At 48.9% G+C, this 23575-nt stretch overlaps 1 protein-coding gene across 1 annotated transcript in view; it reads left to right on the top strand.

Moving 5' to 3' along the window:
• Positions 1-23575, top strand: part of ESAM (endothelial cell adhesion molecule) — a 144736-nt gene that overhangs the window by 67731 nt on the left and 53430 nt on the right. Inside the window, exons 2-3 of the mRNA XM_063943738.1 lie at positions 21848-22005; positions 22948-23158. Of these exons, the coding sequence (XP_063799808.1) occupies positions 21848-22005; positions 22948-23158 (369 nt within the window). The remainder of the gene's footprint in view (positions 1-21847; positions 22006-22947; positions 23159-23575) is intronic.

The following is a 23575-nucleotide window of genomic DNA, read 5'->3' as shown; positions in this document are numbered from 1 at the left end:
CAAGGGTTCAAATCAAGATGGAGTCACTCAGAGCAGTGATAGCGAACCAGGACGATATGGTGTCACTGGATATCAGGGACGCTTACCTACATGTCCAAATTTTGCCCTTCTCACCAAGGGTATCTCAGGTTCGTGGTACAGAACTGTCACTATCAGTTCAGACGCTGCCGTTTGGATTGTCCACGGCACCCCGGGTCTTTACCATGGTAATGGCCGAAATGATGATTCTTCCTAAAAGAAATATGGACGCTTTCCTGATAAGGGCAAGGTCCAGAGAACAGTTGGCGGTCGGAGTAGCACTATCTCAAGTAGTTCTACGACAGCGCGAGTGGTTTCTAAATATTCCAAAATCGCAGCTTTTCCGACGACACGTCTAATGTTCCTAGGAATGATTCTGGACACAGTCCAGAAAAGGATGTTTTCTCCCGGAGAAGAAGGCCAGGGAGTTATCCGAGCTAGTCAGGAACCTCCTAAAACCAGGAAAAGTATCAGTGCATCATTGCACAAGGGTCCTGTGAAAAATGGTGGTTTCTTACAAAGCGATCCCATTCGGTAGATTTCACGCAAGAACCTTTCAGTGGAATCTGCTGGGAAAATGGTCCGGATCGCATCTTCAGATGCATCAGCGGATAACCCTGTCTCCAAGGACAAGGGTGTTTTCTTCTGCGGTGGCTGCAGAGTGCTCATCTATGAAAGGGCCGCAGATTCGACATTCAGGACTGGGTCCTGGTGACCACGGATGCCAGCCTGAGTGGCTGGGGAGCAGTCACACAAGGAAAAAATTTCCAGGGAGTGTGATCAAGTCTGGAGACTTCTCTCCACATAAATATACTGGAGCTAAGGGCAATTTACAAGGCTCTAAGCTTAGCAAGACCTCTGCTTCAAGGTCAGCCGGTATTGATCCAGTGGGACAACATCACGGCAGTCGCCCACGTAAACAGACAGGGCGGCACATGAAGCAGGAGGGAAATGGCAGAAACTGCAAGGATTCTTCGCTGGGCGAAAAATCATGTGATAACACTCTCAGCAGTGTTAATTCCGGGAGTGGAAAACTGGGAAGCAGACTTCCTCAGCAGGCATAACCTCCACCAGGGAGAGCGGGGACTTCAGCGGGAAGTCTTCCACATGATTGTAAACCGTTGGGAAAAACCAAAGGTGGACATGATGGCGTCCCGCCTGAACAAAAAACTAGACAGATATTGCGCCAGGTCAAGGGACCCTCAGGCAATAGCGGTGGACGCTCTGGTAACACTGTGGGTGTACCAGTCAGGGTATGTGTTCCCTCCTATGCATCTCATACCAAAAGTACTGAGAATCATAAGAAGGAGATGAGTAAGAACGATACTCGTGGTTCCGGATGGGTCAAGAAGGACTTGGTACCCGGAACTTCAAGAGATGCTCACGGAAGAACCGTGGCCTCTACCTTTAAGAGAGGACCTGCTCCAGCAGGGGCCTTGTCTGTTCCAAGACTTACCGCGGCTGCGTTTGACGGCATGGCAGTTGAACGCCGGATCCTGAAAGGGCATTCCAGATGAAGTCATCCCTACCCTGGTCGAAGCCAGGAAGGATGTAATCGCAAAACATTTTCACCGCATTGGGCGAAAATATGTTGCGTGGTGTGAGGCCAAGAAGGTCCCTACAGAGGAATTCCAACTGGGTCGTTTCCTACATTTCCTGAAAACAGGACTGTCTATGGGCCTAAAATTAGGGTCCATTAAGTTTCAAATTTCGACCCTGTCGAATTTCTTCCAGAAAGAACTGGCTTCAGTGCCTGAAGTTCAGACGTTTGTAAAAGGGGTACTGCATATACAGCCTCCTTTTGTGCCCCCAGTGGCACCTTGGGATCTCAATGTTGTTTTGAGTTTCCTAAAGTCACATTGGTGATCCACTCACCACTGTGGAATTAAAATATTTCACATGGAAGGTGAAGATTCTATTAGCCCTGGCTTCAGCCAGGCGTGTGTCAGAATGGGCGGCTTTATCATATAAAAGCCCTTACTTAATTTTTCATTCTGACAGGGCGGAATTGAGGACTCGTCCTCAATTTCTCCTTAAGGTGTTTTCTGTTTTTCACATGAACCAACCTATTGTGGTACCTGCGGCTACTAGGGACTTGGAGGACTCCAAGTTACTTGACGTTGTCAGGGCCCTGAAAATATATGTTTCCAGGACGACTGGAGTCAGAAAATCTGACTCGCTGTTTAGCCTGTATGCACCCAACAAGATGGGTGTTCCTGCTTCTAAGCAGACGATTGCTTGCTGGATTTGTAGTACAATTCAGCTTGCACATTCTGTGGCAGGCTTGCCACAGCCAAAATCAGTAAAAGCCCATTCCACAAGGAAGTGGGCTCATCTTGGGCGGCTGCCCGAGGGGTCTCGGCTTTACAACTTGCCGAGCTGCTACTTGGTCAGGGGCACACCCTGACTGAGGAGGACCTGGAGTTTTCTCTTTCGGTGCTGCAGAGTCATCCGCACTCTCCCGCCCGTTTGGGAGCTTTGGTATAATCCCCATGGTCCTGACGGAGTCCCCAGCATCCACTTAGGACGTTAGAGAAAATAAGAATTTACTTACCGATAATTCTATTTCTCGTAGTCCGTAGTGGATGCTGGGCGCCCATCCCAAGTGCGGATTGTCTGCAATACTTGTACATAGTTATTGTTACAAAAATCGGGTTATTCTTGTTGTGAGCCATCTTTTCAGAGGCTCCTTCGTTGTTATCATACTGTTAACTGGGTTCAGATCACAGGTTGTACGGTGTGATTGGTGTGGCTGGTATGAGTCTTACCCGGGATTCAATATCCTTCCTTATTATGCACGCTCGTCCGGGCACAGTATCCTAACTGAGGCTTGGAGGAGGGTCATAGGGGGAGGAGCCAGTGCACACCACCTGATCCTAAAGCTTTTATTATTGTGCCCTGTCTCCTGCGGAGCCGCTAAACCCCATGGTCCTGACGGAGTACCCAGCATCCACTACGGACTACGAGAAATAGAATTATCGGTAAGTAAATTCTTATTTTTGTCGAATTGCAGCACTTGTATCATTGCAGAAAAGTCGAATTTGACAAAAGTCGAATTTCAAAAAGTCGAATTTTGAAAATCCGTTTTTTTGACGGAAAGTACTGAATTGCATTGTCGATTTTTTTTTTTTGGCGAAAAAGTCCCGAAATTCGACAATTTCGGGAATTCGACCGCAATTGCATATACCCCTATGTGGTGAATGATGCTCTCTGATGGAGAGATCGGATCCACCAGCGCACACGAGCATTGCTCAGATATGCACAGTTGGCGTGGCTGGATTTGTGAAATCCGTTGCGCGGTAATGCACAATGGGAGCGCTTACACCAGCATTTGCATGTTTTCGCACTTCAGTTACAATTAATCATCCAGAGTTTTAGTGAACAGCAGATTTCATGGTGATTAAGGTCTGTTACTTATTAGCAGTTACAATACAGCTGCTGTGTAAGTGGTTCTGGATTATGATAAGCTGCCTGAAGAGGGGAGATATCAGGGAATGTTTGACGGTGTGGAGACTAGAGGAAAGTCTTGTTGGACGAGGGAGGGTACAGCCCGAATACAGTCCTGCAACCATGGCTGGGAGGGGTGTGATATAGAAGGTCTACAGTAATTACATAGACAGCCATTAGGTTGACCCCATATGGTCGACGGGTCAAAAGGTCAACATGGAAATGGTTGACACAGGCAAGGTGCCTCGCTCCACTATGCTCAGCACAGGTTACTATTCCCAATCATAGCCCACGTGGATCAAACAAAAGTTTAAATATATCTGAAGACCCCCCAAAAAAACTTGTGTCGACCATTGTGTCATGTCGACATTTTGGACCTGTCAAACTTAAGCGCTGTCTACCTTTTACCTGTCAACCTTTTGAGCTCGTCGATCATATGGTGTCAACCTGTTGTCTCTCTGTCTATACATTGGAACCCGACCGGGAGCAGGTATTGCGTGTGAATGAGAGAAGCAGATATTGGAAAGAGCGTAGGGGGGCGAGGATTCTGCAGTGTCTTCTGGGAGATGTGGGCGTATTCTGGATATGTCTCCTAGGTGGGTGTAACATAAATGTGGGGAACAAAGGAAAGTTCTGAGTCAATGATGACACCTAGGCAGCAGGTATGAGGAAGGATGCCCATTATCAGTAACTACTATTGGCTGGTGGGAAAACTATGTGTTTGAAAGACTGGGATAGAGGTGGTGAGATGACACCAAGATAAAATGGCAGAAAGATAGTAACACGGCCAACACAGATGGCGAAAGATCTGGAGAGGACAGGTGGATTCCAAAGATGAAATCGGGAAGAGATGATTTACTTACCAAGAGAGGTGGTGAGGTAGAGATAAGCAGAGAACCTAGGACTGAACCGTGTGGTCTCCAGCCGATAGAGGATGGAGGTGGAGACAGAGAGCTGAGCATGAAGCAGTGATGTGATAAGTAGGATGAGAACCAGGATAGGGCAGTGCCCTGAGGACCTTGGGATTGCAGCATGTGTTGTTGGCATTAAAGATAGAGGAGAGGTAGTAGAGAAGAGACCAGTGTACGAGGACCTGCCAAGGAGGGGGTATGAGGAGATCTGCAGTGAGGGTAGGGGTGGGGCCAGCATATGAGTATCTGCCAAGGATGGGGAATGAGGGGATCTGCAGTGAGGGCAGGCTTGGGGCCAGTGTACGAGGACCTGCCAAGGAGGGGGTATGAGGAGATCTGCAGTGAGGGCAGGGGGCAGGCGTGGGGCCTGTGTACGAGGACCTGCCAAGGAGGGGGTATGAGGAGATCTGCAGTGAGGGCAGGGGGCAGACATGGGACCAGTGTACGAGGACCTGCCAAGGAGGGGGTATGAGGAGATCTGCAGTGAGGGCAGGGGGCAGGCATGGGACCAGTGTATGAGGACCTGCCAAGGAGAGGGTATGAGGGGATCTGCAGTGAGGGCAGGGGGCAGGCGTGGAGCCTGTGTATGAGGACCTGCCAAGGAGAGGGTATGAGGGGATCTGCAGTGAGGGCAGGCGTGGGGCCAGTGTACGAGGACCTGCCAAGGAGGGGGTATGAGGGGATCTGCATTGGGGGCAGGCATGGGACCAGTGTATGAGGACCTGCTAAGGAGAGGGTATGAGGGTATCTGCAGTGATGGCGGGGGGCAGACATGGGACCAGTGTATGAGGACCTGCCAAGGAGGGGGTATGAGGGGATCTGCATTGAGGGCAGGGGGCAGGCATGGGACCAGTGTATGAGGACCTGCTAAGGAGAGGGTATGAGGGTATCTGCAGTGATGGCGGGGGGGCAGACATGGGACCAGTGTATGAGGTCCTGCCAAGGAGGGGGTATGAGGGGATCTGCAGTGAGGGCAGGGGGCACTGATGGGGCCAGCATATGAGGACCTGCCAAGGAGGGGGTATGAGGGGATCTGCAGTGAGGACAGGCGTGGGGCCAGTGTATGAGGACCTACCATGGAGAGGGTATGAGGGTATCTGCAGTGAGGGCAGGGGGCAGGCATGGGACCAGTGTACGAGGACCTGCCATGGATAGGGTATGAGGGGATCTGCAGTGAGGGCAGGGGGCAGGCGTGGGACCAGTGTATGAGTGAGAGCAGGGGTGGGTAGACCTATTTATAACACTAGAACAGGGATTTCAGTGGAAATGCATGTAATGTTTATTTAGGTGGAAATCACAGTGTTGGGACGTCTCGCACAGATGTGTAGGAGGTCTGAGGGCTTATCGGCTAGAGCAAGGCTTCCTGAGTAGATAACCAGAGAACAGACGGATATGTTCCCACTTCAGAGGATGTTGTTGTAGGAACACAGTCTAATCTGGGGCATTTTATCGGGGATATTATAATAGAACAATACACATATGACACAAATGCGGGTTCTGCAGTGACATCTGGAATTACATTTATATTCTCTACCTTCCTGCTCTCGCCCGTTCATGTACGGACCCGTCCTCCAATGATCTGGGCTAGAGAAACACCCCATGGACATCTCATTTCTATCTCTTACACTCATACACTTACAGTAGGATTCGACTCTGAAAAAATGAATCTATTTGTCATGCGTCCACCACGTAACACACCTCAGCACTACATGTAACACACTAACTACACAAACTGCTAAACACACATAATAATACACAGCAATGCAACACTTCACAGTGTACCTGGCGTGTTCCTCTAGCCATACAGTGCCCTCACATACAGGCCTATGTACCATGGAGGAGAGGTTCTGCCATATATGTAGCGCAGTATAATAACAGTCAGGCGCTGATTGGGTGCTTTGTGCAACTTTTCCACTTTAACAGCTGAGCTAACAAATTTTTTACATTTTTGTGTTTTTTTTTTATTGCAAACGGCAAACTTTGAACAAGAACATCAAATCTCTAGCACAGTAATGTTAATTCAAAGGCCGGAGTAAAAGACAAAAAAAGCTTTATTTAATTACTTTAAAAAATATTATGTAAATAGAGCTTAAAAAAAGAGAAAAAAATTTGAAACTTTTATGTGATGCCCCTTGACCGCCATCGTCAAACCGGGAGCACGAGCTGTCAACGGCGAACGCGAGCCGAAAACAAAAATGCTAATAAATTCAAATTGGGGCCTGTGGATGATTGTTCTGCCACAAATCCGTGGCCGTCGAGTGGGTGGAATTTGTGGAAACAGAAATAAAATGGAGATGTTGCCTATAGCAACTAGTGAGCTTCTGGCTAGCATTTATCGAATGGCAGAGGCTGATAGGTTACTATGGCTAACTTCTCCACTTTATCCATCTCCAAGGTTCGGTACATCTCCCCCAGAGACACAATGAAGGCCACCAGCCCCTACAGGCTTCGGTTCTAGTAGAGGTACCCGCTGAGGGGCTGGGGGCAGTTTTGGATGCAGACAGCGTTGCGTCAGTGCCATTACTGATGGTATTGATAAACTCTATCCTCTGATCACACCGTCTAAGCATCGTCCCTCCATCAGTAATGCAGAGCAAAGCCGGACACTGCAGCCATGAAACGTTCCTCACCTCCAGGCTGGCTCATCTGTGCTAATGGTCAGATAATGGATGGGTGGAACTGCGAGGAACGCCCGACGTCAGTGCTGGGAGCTGTCAGCATAAGCGGTGATATCTCTAAATAAAATCCATTGCCATTATTATTATTAATGCACAAAACATCAGAGTGTTTTTCTGTTCCTCAGCGTTGCTCCGTTATTTCCGGATAATCCGGGAACACGCACAGCCCGGTCCGGCTTCCATACGGAACACTAGGAAACACCTATTATTTGCTCACCAATCATGACATCAAGGGCAAGGGGGGGTCATTCCGAGTTGATCGCTCGCTACGGATTTTCGCGGCGCAGCGATTATGGCAGAAGGGGGTTAATCTGCGCATGCCTATGCACCGCAATGCGCAGGCGCGCCGTACAAGTACAAAGAGCTTTGTGGTTTTGCACAGGTTCTAGCGACGCTTCCAGTCGCACTGGCGGACGCAAGGAGATTGACAGGAAGTGGGAGTTTCTGGGTGGCAACTGACCGTTTTCTGGGAGTGTTTGGAAAAACGCAGGCGTGGCCGGGCGTTTGCTGGGCGGGTATCTGACGTCAATACCGGGACCTTCGTCGCAGCAATCATCGCACAGAATAAGTATCTACAGGGCTGGTCTTGTTCTGCACAAAATGTGTTTGCTGCCGCTCGGCTGCACAGGCGTTCGCACTCCTGCAAAGCGAAAATACACTCCCCCGTGGGCGGCGACTATGCGTTTGCACGGCTGCTTAAAGTAGCTTGCGAGCGATCAACTCGGAATGAGGGCCAAGGTGTTGTTCTTTGAGCAAGCTACAGTTCTATAATAGGAAAGATCAGGGGCCCATTTATCAATGAGTTCCATCAATTTAAATCTTGTTGCGTATGATAAATGGAGCTCCAGACAATCTGCTTCCAACTGTCATTTTATAAACACATGACAGGAAATAGACTCCTCCTGCCGGCACCACAGATCCCAGTGCTGCGGAAGATGCGGACCCTTTTGATACATATGGGGATCCATATGTATTACGGTAAACCTCAGAAAATGCCAGTTTCACCACATTTCCCTCTCTCATACATCCCACCCATAACCTGCAGGCTTTCACCGACCGTGCAACACTACGGTATGACAATATACTTATGCCCTTGCAGGGACTAACCCGCATTGGACGGATCAAAGCCGTTTCCTAATTGGGCGCTAAGTATTGTGTCAGTTTCCCCCCTTTATTAGTACATGACCCCAGCTGCCAATGGGCCAGTTTTATCTCACCCAGCGCAGTCTATCGGTAAATGTCTGGTGACGGTATCCTGAACGCAGCAATCCTGTATACTATGTACGTGCAGTCACTCGTACGATGAATCATGTAAGGATGTTTATTATACAGTGACCCCCGCGCTGGTTCTTGGGGTGTTTGCCCGCTGGTAATATTCCATTCTATCCTCAGCGGCAAGGACGTGACAGGAAGAGCGACGCTTCCTCCTGGGTGAGATCACACCGTAACCGAAAAGTTTCCTTCTTTTCTTCTAATGTTAAATTTAGTTTATTATTGTTGTATCCCCCATTGTGTTATGTTGCTGACGTTGCCCTGTGCTGCCGCTGTACCTCTGTGCATTCATATCGTACGGTTACAAAGATGGGCCTGGGCACATACAGGTGGAGCCACGCCCATCTAGGCCTCTTTGCTGCACCTAGGTGCACCAAGGCTTATTAGCATAAGCCTTTCATCTACTGTTCTCGGCTGCAATACAATACAGAGACAACAATACAGCAGGGGATTAAGTCATTACAGCAGGGGATTAAGTCCGACTGCCCTGGCTCAATTAATCCTATTAAAGGCCAAGATAAAGATGGCTCCATCTGTAGATACCCAGGCCCTGTCAGAGGTTCGTGGGGCCCGGAGAAACCCAAGTGAAGAGGCCTCCCTCCCTCTATTACTGAAAACCAAAGCAAAAAAACATTAAAGTGCATATTAAGTTGATTTTAATGCTTAACTTTATTACAATTTACAAATAAAATACTGTATACACATATACCGATGTACCGGATTATTGGCGATTTCAGATGAAAAGTGCTTTTCTAGTTTAGGCGCTAGGGTTGAACTTTTATGACTTGGAAATTGGCAAATTATCAAATGGATAAATATATACAGTACTGTATATAAAAGCAAAAAGACGGAACACAGAAACAATAAATTGGAACATTTTGCGCCCCCCTGCCGGTTGGAGGCCTGGGGAAACTTCCTGCTGTTACCACACTGCTGGGTATACACTTGCGTCATCACCGGGCGTCCCCTGGCGTGATGATGTCATTAGGCCAGCGCCGACAGCCGGGTGTGCGGCCCTTCCCCAGGAAACGGCGTTGTCTCACTGGGTGATTGGCGCCTCATAGGTAAGCCAGGTTTGTATTGTTTCTTATGCCTGCTATTAAAAGGCATTGAAACGTTGGCTACAGTTATATACACAGGGAAAGACACCCGGAGCTTTGTGATCGTTCATTTAGAAAGACTGAGCTTAATATATTACGTTGCCAGGTAATTGACATAGCTGCGCTGTACAATATCCACTGACATTGCAGCGTTATAGTTAATGTTTATCATATAAGACCTTGGTGCACTTGTCGCCGCGCCTGTGACTGTGATTTACTGCCCAGCGTCAGCGTTATACGTTATATATGACCTATAAGGATGGCGGCTCTAACGTGGGCTAAGCAGAATAAGGGAGGGTTTGCGCAATTGCAGACACATGCAGAGATGGATACAGCTGCATTATCTGCCGGTGGTCCAGGGCGGGTGGATATATTTTTGGGATTATTTGCGCCCATTTTGCGCTGCATTTTACCTCCGTTCAGTATATTTTTACCGCTGAAAGCCAATATGACCTCAATCTGAAATGTCTGTGTTTTGTATCTGTAGGTATATACTATGGGGGTCATTCCGAGTTGTTCGCTCGCTAGCAGTTTTTAGCAGCCGTGCACACGCTATGCCGCCGCCCACTGGGAGTGTATTTTAGCTTAGCAGAAGTGCGAACAAAAGGATCGCAGAGCGGCGGCAAAGTTTTTTTGTGCAGTTTCAGAGTAGCTCAAAACCTACTCAGCGCTTGCGATGACTTCAGACTGTTCAGTTCCTGTTTTGACGTCACAAACATGTTCTGCGTTCGCCCAGCCGCGCCTGCGTTTTTCCGAACACTCCCTGAAAACGGTCAGTTGACGCCCAGAAACGCCCACTTCATGTCAATCACTCTGCGGCCACCAGTGCGACTGAAAAGTTCGCTAGACCCTGTGTGAAACTACATAGTTCGTTATAATAGTACATCGCGCGTGCGCATTGCGCCGCATACGCATTTTGGCCTCATCGCTGCGCTGCGAACTAATGCAGCTAGCAATCAACTCGGAATGACCACCAATACCACTATCTTCATTTGTGTAGAAATATTCTAAATAACTCTTTAATCTGTTGGTGAGCTGTGAAAAAGTTTCGCATGGAGAAGAATTCCTGCATGGAACTATTGTGTAGTTAAGGTGTATACACACTTGGCGAGAAAGTAAACGACGTCGCTCATTTCCCCCTTCCTGAGCGGCGTTGTTTACTTTCTCGTGTATGAAGCCGCCAACGAGCGATGTGCGGCCCCGCGGGTCTTTAACGACCCTCGCTGTCGGCCGTGCATGCAGCTCAATTTGGACTGTCGTCCGAGAGCTACCTGCGCGGTCTGGCCGCGGCGTGACGTCACTGAGCAATATGGTCGTCGTATTGCTCAGTGTGTATGCACTGCCGCCGCTAACTGCCCAGCCCGGAGGGGAGGAGGTGCCAGCTCAGGGCCTGATTCACTCAATGTTCCGAACATCTCCGATGGTGTAAGATCCGCGCCTGTGTAGATATCGCTCTGTGACATCACTCTCGGTGCATTGGGCGCGACAGCCGTTTGGGCGTGGGTATGGTGACAAAACCATTTTGTAGGCATGCGGAGGACACGGTCAGAGTCTCCCGGCGCAGAATTCCTGGCCTCTGCTGGGTGACTGCGCTGGACATCCTGAGGAAATCTGCAGGTTACTCAGATGTCCGATGCTCATGCAGATGATCCGATGGTGCGTGTTCGGCCGCAGCAGCGGATCGCAGATACACGCAGTGTCTACTTACACAAGACGCCTCCTGCGGTATTAGCATACTTTCACACACCCATTGCGTACAAAACCTTGGCTGTGTGAATAGCATCCATGGCCCTCATTCCGAGTTGTTCGCTCGCAAGCTGCTTTTAGCAGCTTTGCACACGCTAAGCCGCCGCCTACTGGGAGTGAATCTTAGCTTATCAAAATTGCGAACGAAAGATTAGCAAAATTGCGATTAGACACTTCTTAGCAGTTTCTGAGTAGCTCCAGACTTACTCGGCATCTGCGATCAGTTCAGTCAGTTTTGTTCCTGGTTTGACGTCACAAACACACCCAGCGTTCGGCCAGACACTCCTCCGTTTCTCCAGCCACTCCCGCGTTTTTCCCAGAAACGGTAGCGTTTTTTCGCACACACCCATAAAACGGCCTGTTTCCGCCCAGAAACACCCACTTCCTGTCAATCACATTACGATCACCAGAACGAAGAAAAAACCTCGTAATGCCGTGAGTAAAATTCCTAACTGCATAGCAAATTTACTTGGCGCAGTCGCACTGCGGACATTGCGCATGCGCATTAGCGGCTAATCGCTCCGTTGCGACAAAAAAATAACGAGCGAACAACTCGGAATGACCCCCCATGGCTGAAACAGACCCTTAGGGGGTGATTCCGAGTTGTTCGCTCACTAGCTGCTTTTAGCAGCATTGCACAAGCTAGGCCGCCGCCCTCTGGGAGTGTATCTTCGCTTAGCAGAATAGTGAACGAAAGATTAGCAGAATTGTGATTAGAAAATTCTTAGCAGTTTCTGAGTAGCTCCAGACCTACACACAGATTGCGATCAGCTCAAGCCGTTTCGTTCCTGGTTCAACGTCACAAACACGCCCTGCGTTCGGCCAGCCACTCCCCCGTTTCTCCAGCCACTCCCACGTTTTTTCCTGGCACGCCTGCGTTTTTCCGCACACTCCCAGAAAACGGTCAGTTTCCGCCCAGAAACACCCACTTCCTGTCAATCACACTCCGATCACTTCACCGATGAAAATTCTTAGTTCGGACGTGAGTAAATCTACTAAATTTTGTGCTAAAATACTTACCGCATGCGTAGTGCGTACCATGGACATGCGCATTTTTGCCTTAATCGCTCCGTTGCGAAAATTGGCAACAAGCGAACAACTCGGAATGACCCCCTTAGTCCGCTATGTTGTTAAAACTCAGTTGATACATGTCGGCTGAAATCTCCAGCCCACAGGTAGATAGGTTAGAAATAAAGTTAATCTGAGGTTATATTTCTACCAGGAGGCAGAAAAAAACCCCACACATTTATTGTGAATTGCAGACTTGTGCTCAGTGTTCCGGTTTGAAGCATTGATGCCCAACTACTAGAGCCAGCTACACGTGCCATGCACATATTAACCCCCGGCACGCTGGAAACCAGCGCTGCAATCTAACGTTGCCTTATAGGGACCAAATCTGTAGATGAGTTAGTCCCTGTTGGAGGAGAGGGCTGAGAGATGCCCCTAGAGTAGCCCAGGCTGGTGCAATGTCCTGCGCCAGCCATCACCTGAGAGAGTGCCCAGTTCTGGGTATAGCTTCCCTGCCCTCTCACACCAGCCTATGTCCTGCTCTTGTCAGTGTCCCAGGACACACTCGGAGTCTGCTCGGGGACACGGAGGACATAGTGTCGGTGCAGAAGCCATTGCTGTGCTAGTGTGCGTGGTAGCTGGGTACGTCGCAGCGAAGGTTAAACACTACACATTGTGTGCTGCGTCCTCTAATGTGCAACTAGGCAGAATAAGTCCCTTTCCTCAGCGCTCGGCTAATCAGAGAGACTGAGCGCTGGGGGCAGAATGCGCTGCTCAGGGTCCTGTCCTTTCCCTTACTGTCATAATCCCAAATTACACACGTGAAAGACTTAATAAGAACAATCCTTTCTCCACTAGCTACGGGGCGGCATTAGCGGAATGCATTACATTTATTGTTCTGTACATGTTTTATGTGATAGTCACACCGTGGGCAGAGATCTGGGCACAGTGCTAAGTTGTACAGTGATGCCTCGTGCCTCAGTGATGTCACTGGTTCCTGGTGATGTCATGCGCAGCTCGTCGTCCTCTCTAGCCGGTCCATACCGGCTGCACTGCTCAGATCATCCCTACACTGGTTCCTCATCTCTTTCACTGTTTAATTCAAATTACTCACCATCCAATCCCTTCCCAACTGCCCCCCATACATCTCTGACCTCATCAGGCTATACGCGCCCTCTGCCACTGGTCCTGACCTACCCCGCTCCTCCTGCCCCATTGCTGGCCTCTTCCATACTACCCCCATTTATATAACGCTCTTCCCGCATGCCCAGACTCCACCAGCTACAATCCTTCATGCACTCTCTCAGATACCAACTCTTTACTATAGCCTAACCCACCTACCCTCCCCCCCACCTGATCCTACCCTCCCCCCAACCTGATCCTACCCTCCCCCCCACCTGATCCTACACCCCCCCCTCATGATCCTACCCTCCCCCCCACCTGATCCTGCCCTCCCCCCAACCTGATCCTACCCTCCCCCCCACCTGATCCTACCCTCCCCCCCACCTGATCCTACCCCCCCACCTGATCCTACCCTCCCCCCCACCTGATCCTGCCCTCCCCCCAACCTGATTCTACCCTCCCCCCCACCTGATCCTACCCCCCCCACCTGATACTGGCCTCCCCCCACCTGATCCTACCCTCCCCACCTGATCCTACCCTCCCCCCCACCTGATCCTACCCTCCCCCCCACCTGATTCAACCCCCCCCCACCTGATCCTACCCTCCCCCCCACCTGATCCTGCCCTCCCCCCAACCTGATCCTACCCTCCCCCCCACCTGATCCTACCCTCCCCCCCACCTGATCCTACCCCCCCACCTGATCCTACCCCCCCCACCTGATCCTACCCTCCCCCCCACCTGATCCTACTCTCCCCCCCACCTGATCCTACCCTCCCCCCACCTGATCCTGCCCTCCCCCCCACCTGATCCTACCCTCCCCCCCACCTGAGCCTACCCACCCCCCCACCTGATACTACCCCCCACCTGGTACTACCCTCCCCCCCACCTGATCCTGCCCTCCCCCCAGCCTGATCCTACCCTCACCCCCACCTGATTCAACCCCCCCCCACCTGATCCTACCCTCCTCCCCACCTGATCCTGCCCTCCCCCCCACCTGATCCTACCCTCCCCCCCACCTGATCCTGCCCTCCCCCCAACCTGATCCTACCCTTCCCCCCACCTGATCCTACCCTCCCCCCACCTGATCCTACCCCCCCACCTGATCCTACCCTCCCCCCCACCTGATCCTACCCTCCCCCCCACCTGATCCTGCCCTCCCCCCCCCACCTGATCCTACCCTCACCCCACCTGATCCTGCCATCCCCCCCACCTGATCCTACCCTCCCCCCCCACCTGAGCCTACCCACCCCCCCACCTGATACTACCCCCCACCTGGTACTACCCTCCCCCCCCACCTGATTCTGCCCTCCCCCCAACCTGATCCTGCCCTCCCCCCCACCTGATCCTACCCTCCCCCCCACCTAATCCTCCCCTCCCCCCCACTTAATCCTACCCACCCCCCACCTGATCCTACCCTCCCCCCACCTGATCCTCCCCTCCCCCCCACCTGATCCTGCCCTCCCCCCAACCTGATCCTGCCCTCCCCCCAACCTGATCCTGCCCTCCCCCCACCTGATCCTACCCTCCCCCCACCTGATCCTACCCACCCCCCACCTGATCCTAACCTCCCCCCCACCTGATCCTACCCTCCCCCCACCTGATCCTACCCTCCCCCCCACCTGATCCTACCCTCCCCCCACCTAATCCTACCCAGCCCCCACCTGATTCTACCCCCCCCCCACCTGATCCTACCCTCCCCCCCACCTGATTCAACCCCCCCCACCTGATCCTACCCTCCCCCCCACCTGATCCTGCCCTCCCCCCAACCTGATCCTACCCTCCCCCCCACCTGATCCTACCCTCCCCCCCACCTGATCCTAGCCCCCCACCTGATCCTACCCTCCCCCCACCTGATCATACCCTCCCCCCCACCTGATCCTACCCTCCCCCCCACCTGATCCTGCCCTCCCCCCCCCACCTGATCCTACCCTCCCCCCCACCTGAGCCTACCCACCCCCCCACCTGATACTACCCCCCACCTGGTACTACCCTCCCCTCCACCTGATCCTGCCCTCCCCCCAACCTGATCCTACCCTCACCCCCCACCTGATTCAACCCCCCCACCTGATCCTACCCTCCCCCCCACCTGATCCTGCCCTCCCCCCAACCTGATCCTACCCTCCCCCCCACCTGATCCTACCCCCCACCTGATCCTACCCTCCCCCCACCTGATCCTACCCCCCCCCACCTGATCCTACCCTCCCCCCCACCTGATCCTGCCCCCCCCCACCTGATCCTACCTTCACTCCACCTGATCCTGCCATCCCCCCCACCTGATCCTACCCTCCCCCCCCCACCTGAGCCTACCCACCCCCCACCTGATACTACCCCCCACCTGGTACTACCCTCCCCCCCACTTGATCCTGCCCTCCCCCCAACCTGATCCTGCCCTCCCCCCCACCTGATCCTACCCTCCCCCCCACCTGATCCTCCCCTCCCCCCCAACTTAATCCTACCCTCCCCCCACCTGATCCTACCCTCCCCCCCCACCTGATCCTGCCCTCCCCCCAACCTGATCCTGCCCTCCCCCCCACCTGATCCTACCCTCCCCCCACCTGATCCTACCCACCCCCCACCTGATCCTAACCTCCCCCCCACCTGATCCTACCCTCCCCCCACCTGATCCTACCCTCCCCCCACCTGATCCTACCCTCCCCCCACCTGATCCTACCCTCCCCCCACCTAATCCTACCCAGTCCCCACCTGATTCTACCCCCCCACCTGATCCTACCCACCCCCACCTGATACTACCCTCCCCCCCACCTGATCCTACCCCCCACCTGATCCTACCCTCCCCCCACCTGATCCTACTCTCCCCCCACCTGATACTACCAACCCCCCCACCTGATACTACCCTCCCCCCCACCCGATCCTACCCTCCCCCCACCTGATCCTACCCTCCCCCGCCCACCTGATCCTACCCTCCCCCCCACCTGATCCTACCCTCCCCCCACCTGATCCTACCCCCCCCCCCCACCTGATCCTACCCCCCCCCCACCTGATCCTATCCTCCCCCCCACCTGATACTACCCTCCCCCCCACCTGATCCTACCCCCCCCACATGATACTACTCCATCTGTATGTTCTATCAGCTTCAGACCCATCTCTGCTCTTAGTCCCCCTATCGCCTACTGTCTCAGCATCGCCATATCCCTCAGACTGTAAGGTGCCATGGCCCTCTGTCTCACATCTGTACCTCTTGCTTATGTGCTTGCTATTTTTTTATGGTAGGAATGAATGGATCGGCTGCGCTCTCAGTGATGTCACTGGTTCCTAGTGACTGGATAGGCTGCACTCTCAGTGATGTCACTGGTTGCTAGTGACTGGATAGGCTGCACTCTCAGTGATGTCACTGGCTCCTAGTGACTGGATAGGCCGCACTCTCAGTGATGTCACCGGCTCCTAGTAACTGTATAGGCTGCACTCTCAGTGATGTCAATGGTCCCTAGTGACTGGATAGGCTGCACTCTCAGTGATGTCACTGGCTCCTAGTGACTGGATAGGCTGCACTCTCAGTGATGTCACTGGCTCCTAGTGACTGCATAGGCTGCATTCTCAGTGATGTCACTGGCTCCTAGTGACTGGATAGGCTGCATTCTCAGTGATGTCACCAGTTCCTAGTGACTGGATAGCCTGCACCCTGAGTGATGTCACTGGCTCCTAGTGACTGGATAGGCTGCACTCTCAGTGATGTCACTGGCTCCTAGTGAGTGGATAGGCTGCACTCTCAGTGATGTCACTGGCTCCTAGTGACTGGATAGGCTGCACTCTCAGTGATGTCACTGGCTCCTAGTGACTGGATAGGCTGCACTCTCAGTGATGTCACTGGCTCCTAGTGACTGGATAGGCTGCACTCTCAGTGATGTCACTGGCTCCTAGTGACTGCATAGGCTGCATTCTCAGTGATGTCACCGGTTCCTAGTGACTGGATAGGCTGCACTCTCAGTGATGTCACTGGCTCCTAGTGACTGCATAGGCTGCATTCTCAGTGATGTCACCGGTTCCTAGTGACTGGATAGGCTGCACTCTCAGTAATGTCACTGGTCCCTAGTGACAGGATAGGCTGCACTCTCAGTGATGTCACTGGCTCCTAGTGACTGGATAGGCTGCATTCTCAGTGATGTCACTGGCTCCTAGTGACTGGATAGCCTGCACCCTGAGTGATGTCACTGGCTCCTAGTGACTGGATAGGCTGCACTCTCAGTGATGTCACTGGCTCCAAGTGACTGGATAGGCTGCACTCTCAGTGATGTCACTGGCTCCTAGTGACTGGATAGGCTGCACTCTCAGTGATGTCACTGGCTCCTAGTGACTGGATAGGCTACGCTCTCAGTGATGTCACTGGCTCTTAGTGACTGGATAGGCTGCACTCTCAGTGATGTCACTGGTTCCTAGTGACTGGATAGGCTGCACCCTCTGTGATGTCACTGGTTCCTAGTGACTGGATAGGCTGCACTCTCAGTGATGTCACTGGTTCCTAGTGACTGGATAGGCTGCACCCTCTGTGATGTCACTGGTTCCTAGTGACCCCTTACTCTCCAGAGCTCGGAAGATGCCGGGGTAGCTCTGTGTCGGTACCGGATGGTAGATAGACAGTAAAAAGACGGTCACTAGATCGAAACCAGATGTTACACAGGCAAAAGGTCAATATGGTTGAAACATTGATTCCCAAATTGTTGACGCAGAAAAGGTTGACACAATGTTCTTCATGACTTTTAGGGTTAGGAGAGCGGGGGAGGGTTCGGTTTAGGCTGCTGGAGGTGGCGGTTGTGGTCAGGCATTGGAGGAGAGTTAGGGGTAGGCTGCGGAAGGGGGCGGATAGACACAATGCGGAGGGTTAGGATTAGGGTAAAAGAAAAAATGTGTCGACTATTGTATGTCAAACTTTTGACCGTGTCGGCCTAAGTCCATGTTGATCTACGTGTTAAATACCCACACAGAGAAATATCACTAGTCAAAATAGCTTCCAATCTGTGTCCCTACACGAGGAAGGGTTAATGATTTGAAACAATTGGTTCTTATAAGAATAATACATTCTGCATGATACATTAATAATGAGATTTAGACTCATCCGCTCCGCTCTCTCCCCGCTGTACTGAGCTGTTATACTGTAGCCGGGTAACAGTTAAATATTTCACGTTATTCTCTCTCCAGCAGTAATTCGGTCTATTTAGGTTAATTATTGATCCCCAGTTACATTACCAGACATTACCCTCTGTTCTGTGGCTGATAAAGCCGGATCAATGAGGACTATATACTGTATATCCAATGAAAGGCCTTTCTGATCTTCCCGAGCCAGTGCATCATTAATAATAGCCATGTTTCCCCCAAATTAATTAATCATCTAATTCTCCAGCAACTAATTAAGTAATTTCCTCCAGATCGTTCTGCAGCTGCCCGAATAAGTGGTTCTTCTTTTTCTTCAGAGAATAGAACTGGTGGGCCTATGCACTGAGTAGGGCATGGAGTTACAATGGCTCTATCTATCCTGAGACTTACATGCAGATACCCCTGTCAGTAGGGGAGGGCAGGTATAATTCTGTGCAGTGGTCAGGAGGACGTCTCGCATACATTATGTTTTTTTTCTGTGATTATGCAGGTATTTATTATAAACCTTTGTAACATATTGTGCAGGACCTTATATGGCATGTTCTTAATCATTCACTTCGGACCAGTTCCGTGAAATGTTTATGAGTTCCTGTGATATGTTGGAATTTCTTACATGATTATACAGTTGTGATTATAGCTTGCCAGGGTTTGTACTTATACATGTATTATATGAATAGATAATAACCTTTTTGGAGCTGGACTATCAAGTTTTAGAAAGAAAGACAAATATATAACATTGGAAAAGTTTGTTTTGTTCCATGCACACCAGATATGTATATGGCGAATATTTGAGAAAATTACTCATTTTTTACACTTTACAACATGTGTTCCCAGATACTTGTTACTTTGTTCCATGTTATGTGTTTTCCCAGTGATGTGTTATTTTTTTAAATATTATGTGTTTTCCCGAACACTTTGTTACATGTTCTTTTTTTTCCCAGTTTACTTGTTACTTTGTTACATGGTTTTTATTTTCCAGTTACTTGTTACTTTGTTACATGGTTTTTATTTTCCAGTTACTTGTTACTTTGTTACATGTTATGTGTTTCCCAGTTACTTGTTACTTTGTTACATGTTATGTGTTTCCCAGTTACTTGTTACTTTGTTACATGGTTTATGTTTTCCAGTTACTTTGTTACATGTTATTTTTTTTCCAGTTACTTGTTCCTTTGTTACATGTTATGTGTTTCCCAGTTACTTGTTCCTTTGTTACATGTTATGTGTTTCCCAGTTACTTGTTACTTTGTTACATGTTATGTGTTTCCCAGTTACTTGTTACTTTGTTACATGGTTTATGTTTTCCAGTTACTTTGTTACATGTTATTTTTTTTCCAGTTACTTTGTTACATGTTATGTGTTTCCCAGTTACTTGTTCCTTTGTTACATGTTATGTGTTTCCCAGTTACTTGTTACTTTGTTACATGGTTTATGTTTTCCAGTTACTTTGTTACGTTATTTTTTTCCCAGTTACTTGTTACTTTGTTACATGTTATGTGTTTTCCAGTTACTTGTTCCTTTGTTACATGTTATGTGTTTCCCAGTTACTTGTTAATTTGTTGCATGTTATGTTTCCCATACTTTGTTACAAGTCCCCCCCCCCCAATACTTGTTACGTGTTTCCCAGTTACTTGTTACTTTATTACTTGTTATGTTTTTTTACCAGTTAATTTGTTACATGTTACAGTATATGTTTTCCAAATACTTGTTAAATTATTTGTTCCTCTATTATTTGTTACTTTGTTACATGTTATTGTTTCCTAGTTACTTGTTACTTTGTTACTTATGTGTGTGTTTTTTTACCAATTACTTTGTTACATGTTATGATTTTCCCACTTACTTGTTACATGTTATGTTTTCTAGTTACATGTTACTTTATGTTTTCCCAAATACAGTTAAAGTGTCACATGTTATTTGTTTTCCACCTACTTGTTACTGTGTTACATGTTATGTTTTCCCAGTTACTTTGTTACATGTTGTGTTTTCCCAGTTACTTTGTTACATGTTGTGTTTTCCCAGTTACTTTGTTACATGTTATGTTTTCCCAGTTACTTTGTTGCATGTTGTGTTTTCCCAGTTACTTTGTTACATGTTGTGTTTTCCCAGTTACTTGTTACTTTGTTACGTGTTATGTGTTTCCCAGTTGCTTGTTACTTTGATATATGTTATGTGTTTCCCAGTTACTTGTTCCTTTGCTACATTATGTGTTTTTGTTTTTTTGCCTGTTACTAGTTACTTTGCTCCATGGTATGTGTTTCCCAGTTACCTTTTCATTATTGCATGTTATGTGTTTCTCCAGTTACTTGTTACATGTTAGTGTTTCTCTAGGTACTAGTTACATTTCCAGTGTTTCTCCAGTTACTGGTTGTATGTTAGTGTTTCTCTAGGTACTAGTTACATTTCCAGTGTTTCTCCAGTTACTGGTTATATGTTAGTGTTTCTCTAGGTACTAGTTACATTTCCAGTGTTTCTCCAGTTACTGGTTATATGTTAGTGTTTCTCTAAGTGCTAGTTACATTTCCAGTGTTTCTCCAGTTACTGGTTACATGTTATGTGTTTCTCCAGTTACTGGTTATATGTTAGTGTTTCTCTAGGTACTAGTTACATTTCCAGTGTTTCTCCAGTTACTGGTTATATGTTAGTGTTTCTCTAGGTACTAGTTACATTTCCAGTTTTTCTCCAGTTACTGGTTATATGTTAGTGTTTCTCTAGGTGCTAGTTACATTTCCAGTGTTTCTCCAGTTACTGGTTACATGTTATGTGTGTCTCCAGTTACTGGTTATATGTTAGTGTTTCTCTAGGTACTAGTTACATTTCCAGTGTTTCTCCAGTTACTGGTTATATGTTAGTGTTTCTCTAGGTACTAGTTACATTTCCAGTGTTTCTTCAGTTACTGGTTATATGTTAGTGTTTCTCTAGGTACTAGTTACATTTCCAGTGTTTCTCCAGTTACTGGTTATATGTTAGTGTTTCTCTAGGTACTAGTTACATTTCCAGTGTTTCTCCAGATACTGGTTATATGTTAGTGTTTCTCTAGGTACTAGTTACATTTCCAGTGTTTCTCCAGTTACTGGTTATATGTTAGTGTTTCTCTAGGTACTAGTTACATTTCCAGTGTTTCTCCAGTTACTGGTTACATGTTATGTGTTTCTCCAGTTACTTGTTATATGTTAGTGTTTCTCTAGGTACTAGTTACATTTCCAGTGTTTCTCCAGTTACTTGTTCCTTTGTTCCATGCTCTGTGTTTCCCAGTTGCTTGTTACTTTGTTACATGTTATGTGTTTCTCCAGTTACTTGTTATATGTTAGTGTTTCTCTAGGTACTAGTTACATTTCCAGTGTTTCTCCAGTTACTTGTTACATCTGTATGTTATAGTTACTTTGTTACGTGTTCTTCCAGCGCTTCCAGTTATGGTAACAGTTCTGTCATCTTCCGGCAGGTCTCTCCTCGGCGCTGCTGGAGGTTCATGTGGAGCAGAAATCGGTGACCGCGGTGCAGGGACAGCGTATCACCCTTCCCGTCTGGTTTTCCAGCAGCTCAAAAGAGAAACCGTATATCACCTGGTTCATACAACGAGCACAGACAGAGCAGATCCAGGTACAGCGCGCAGTTCTGCCCAGAAAATCCTTCCCATGTCTAGAGTACACAACCCTGGTGTCTGGTTATTCACAGCTCACCATTTAGCACAGTTCCATTGTTTACCTTCTCCTTCCATAATTACTTTATCTACTCCCAAAGCACTGCTGCCGATCGTATTGTGGTATAATTATCCTCTCAAAATTTAATAGATTGGGGGCTTGGTTGTGTGGCAAGGGGTATTTGTTACATAACTGATGGGGCAATACAGTGTTATTAGAAGGACTGGGTCCTAAAAGGACTAGAAACAACACAGAGAAGATAAAAAAGAGCGCCTAGACTGCATAAAAGACTCACATAACATAGTGTACAGCGTACTGAATATTGGGCCTAGTTCAAGGTTGATTGCAAAAGCAAAATCTTCCTCTTATGGGCAAAACCATGTGCACTGCAGGTGGGGCAGATGTAACATGTGCAGAGAGAGTTAGATTTGGGTAGGTTATAGTGTTTCTGTGCAGGGTAAATACTGGCTGCTTTATTTTTACACTGCAATTTAGATTTCAGTTTAAACACACCCCACCTAAATCTAACTCTCTCTGCACGTGTTACATCTGCCCCACCTGCACTGCACATGGTTTTGCCCATTAGAGGAAGGTTTTGCTTTTGCAATCAACCTTGAAGTAGGCCCAAAGTCCTCTCCTCTGGGTACGGGACTATGGGTCTTATTCAAGTTTGATCGCAAAAGCAAAATCTTCCAGTGCAGGTGGGGCAGATGTAACATGTGCAGAGAGAGTTAGACTTGGGTGGGGTGTGTTCAAACTGAAAGCATGCATAGAGGTTATACTACCTTTAAAGTTAAAACATCTGCTGTCATACTTCTTTATTCCAATATGTAAAATAACGTTGACCAGCGACCTGACCATTGGTGGTCCTCTCCACTGACGTATGTTCTTGAATTTGCAGATTTTGAAATACATGGGTGGAGAAGTTGACATATCTGAGGATTTCAAAGGCCGGCTGAGCTTTGTCCACCCCATGCCTGCCAAAAACATTTCAATAGTAATTAACAGAACTCAGGCCACAGACTCCGGGCAATACCGGTGTTACGTCAATGTGCAGGACGACAACAGTGTTGGCAGAGGGAACATTGGAGTGATTGATGTGTCCATTCTGGGTAAGAACAGGACGCGGCTTCTCCACCATATCACACAACTGATAGAGCTGATAATAGTCTGCAGGAACTCGGGGTTATTAATAACTTCCAGCGCTCGGTACAATGGAGGGTGGGCAGAGGATGTCAGCCATGATGGAAAATTCCATTGTGCGGGAGGTCTATGGAGGGAACAGAGTACAAATATCATCAACAAGCGTATAATGGACAGTCCGGTACAGGAAACAACTGCCGCAAGTTTCTTTTAATATCTTTTATTTATATGGTCCCTAGAGAAAACAACAGCTTATCTTCTAAAGGGGGTGTCGGGGGGACGCAAGGGGAGAGAAGGGAGCAGAGGCCGGAGAGTTATGAGGAAGGGTGAATGAAGAGATTTGTCTTAAGGTGTAAAGAGTAGGGAGGCTGGGTGAGTGTCTGATG

The sequence above is a fragment of the Pseudophryne corroboree genome, chromosome 10, assembly GCF_028390025.1.
Source record: "Pseudophryne corroboree isolate aPseCor3 chromosome 10, aPseCor3.hap2, whole genome shotgun sequence".
Taxonomy (NCBI): Eukaryota; Metazoa; Chordata; class Amphibia; order Anura; family Myobatrachidae; genus Pseudophryne; species Pseudophryne corroboree.
This window is presented reverse-complemented; position numbering and strand designations above follow the sequence as displayed.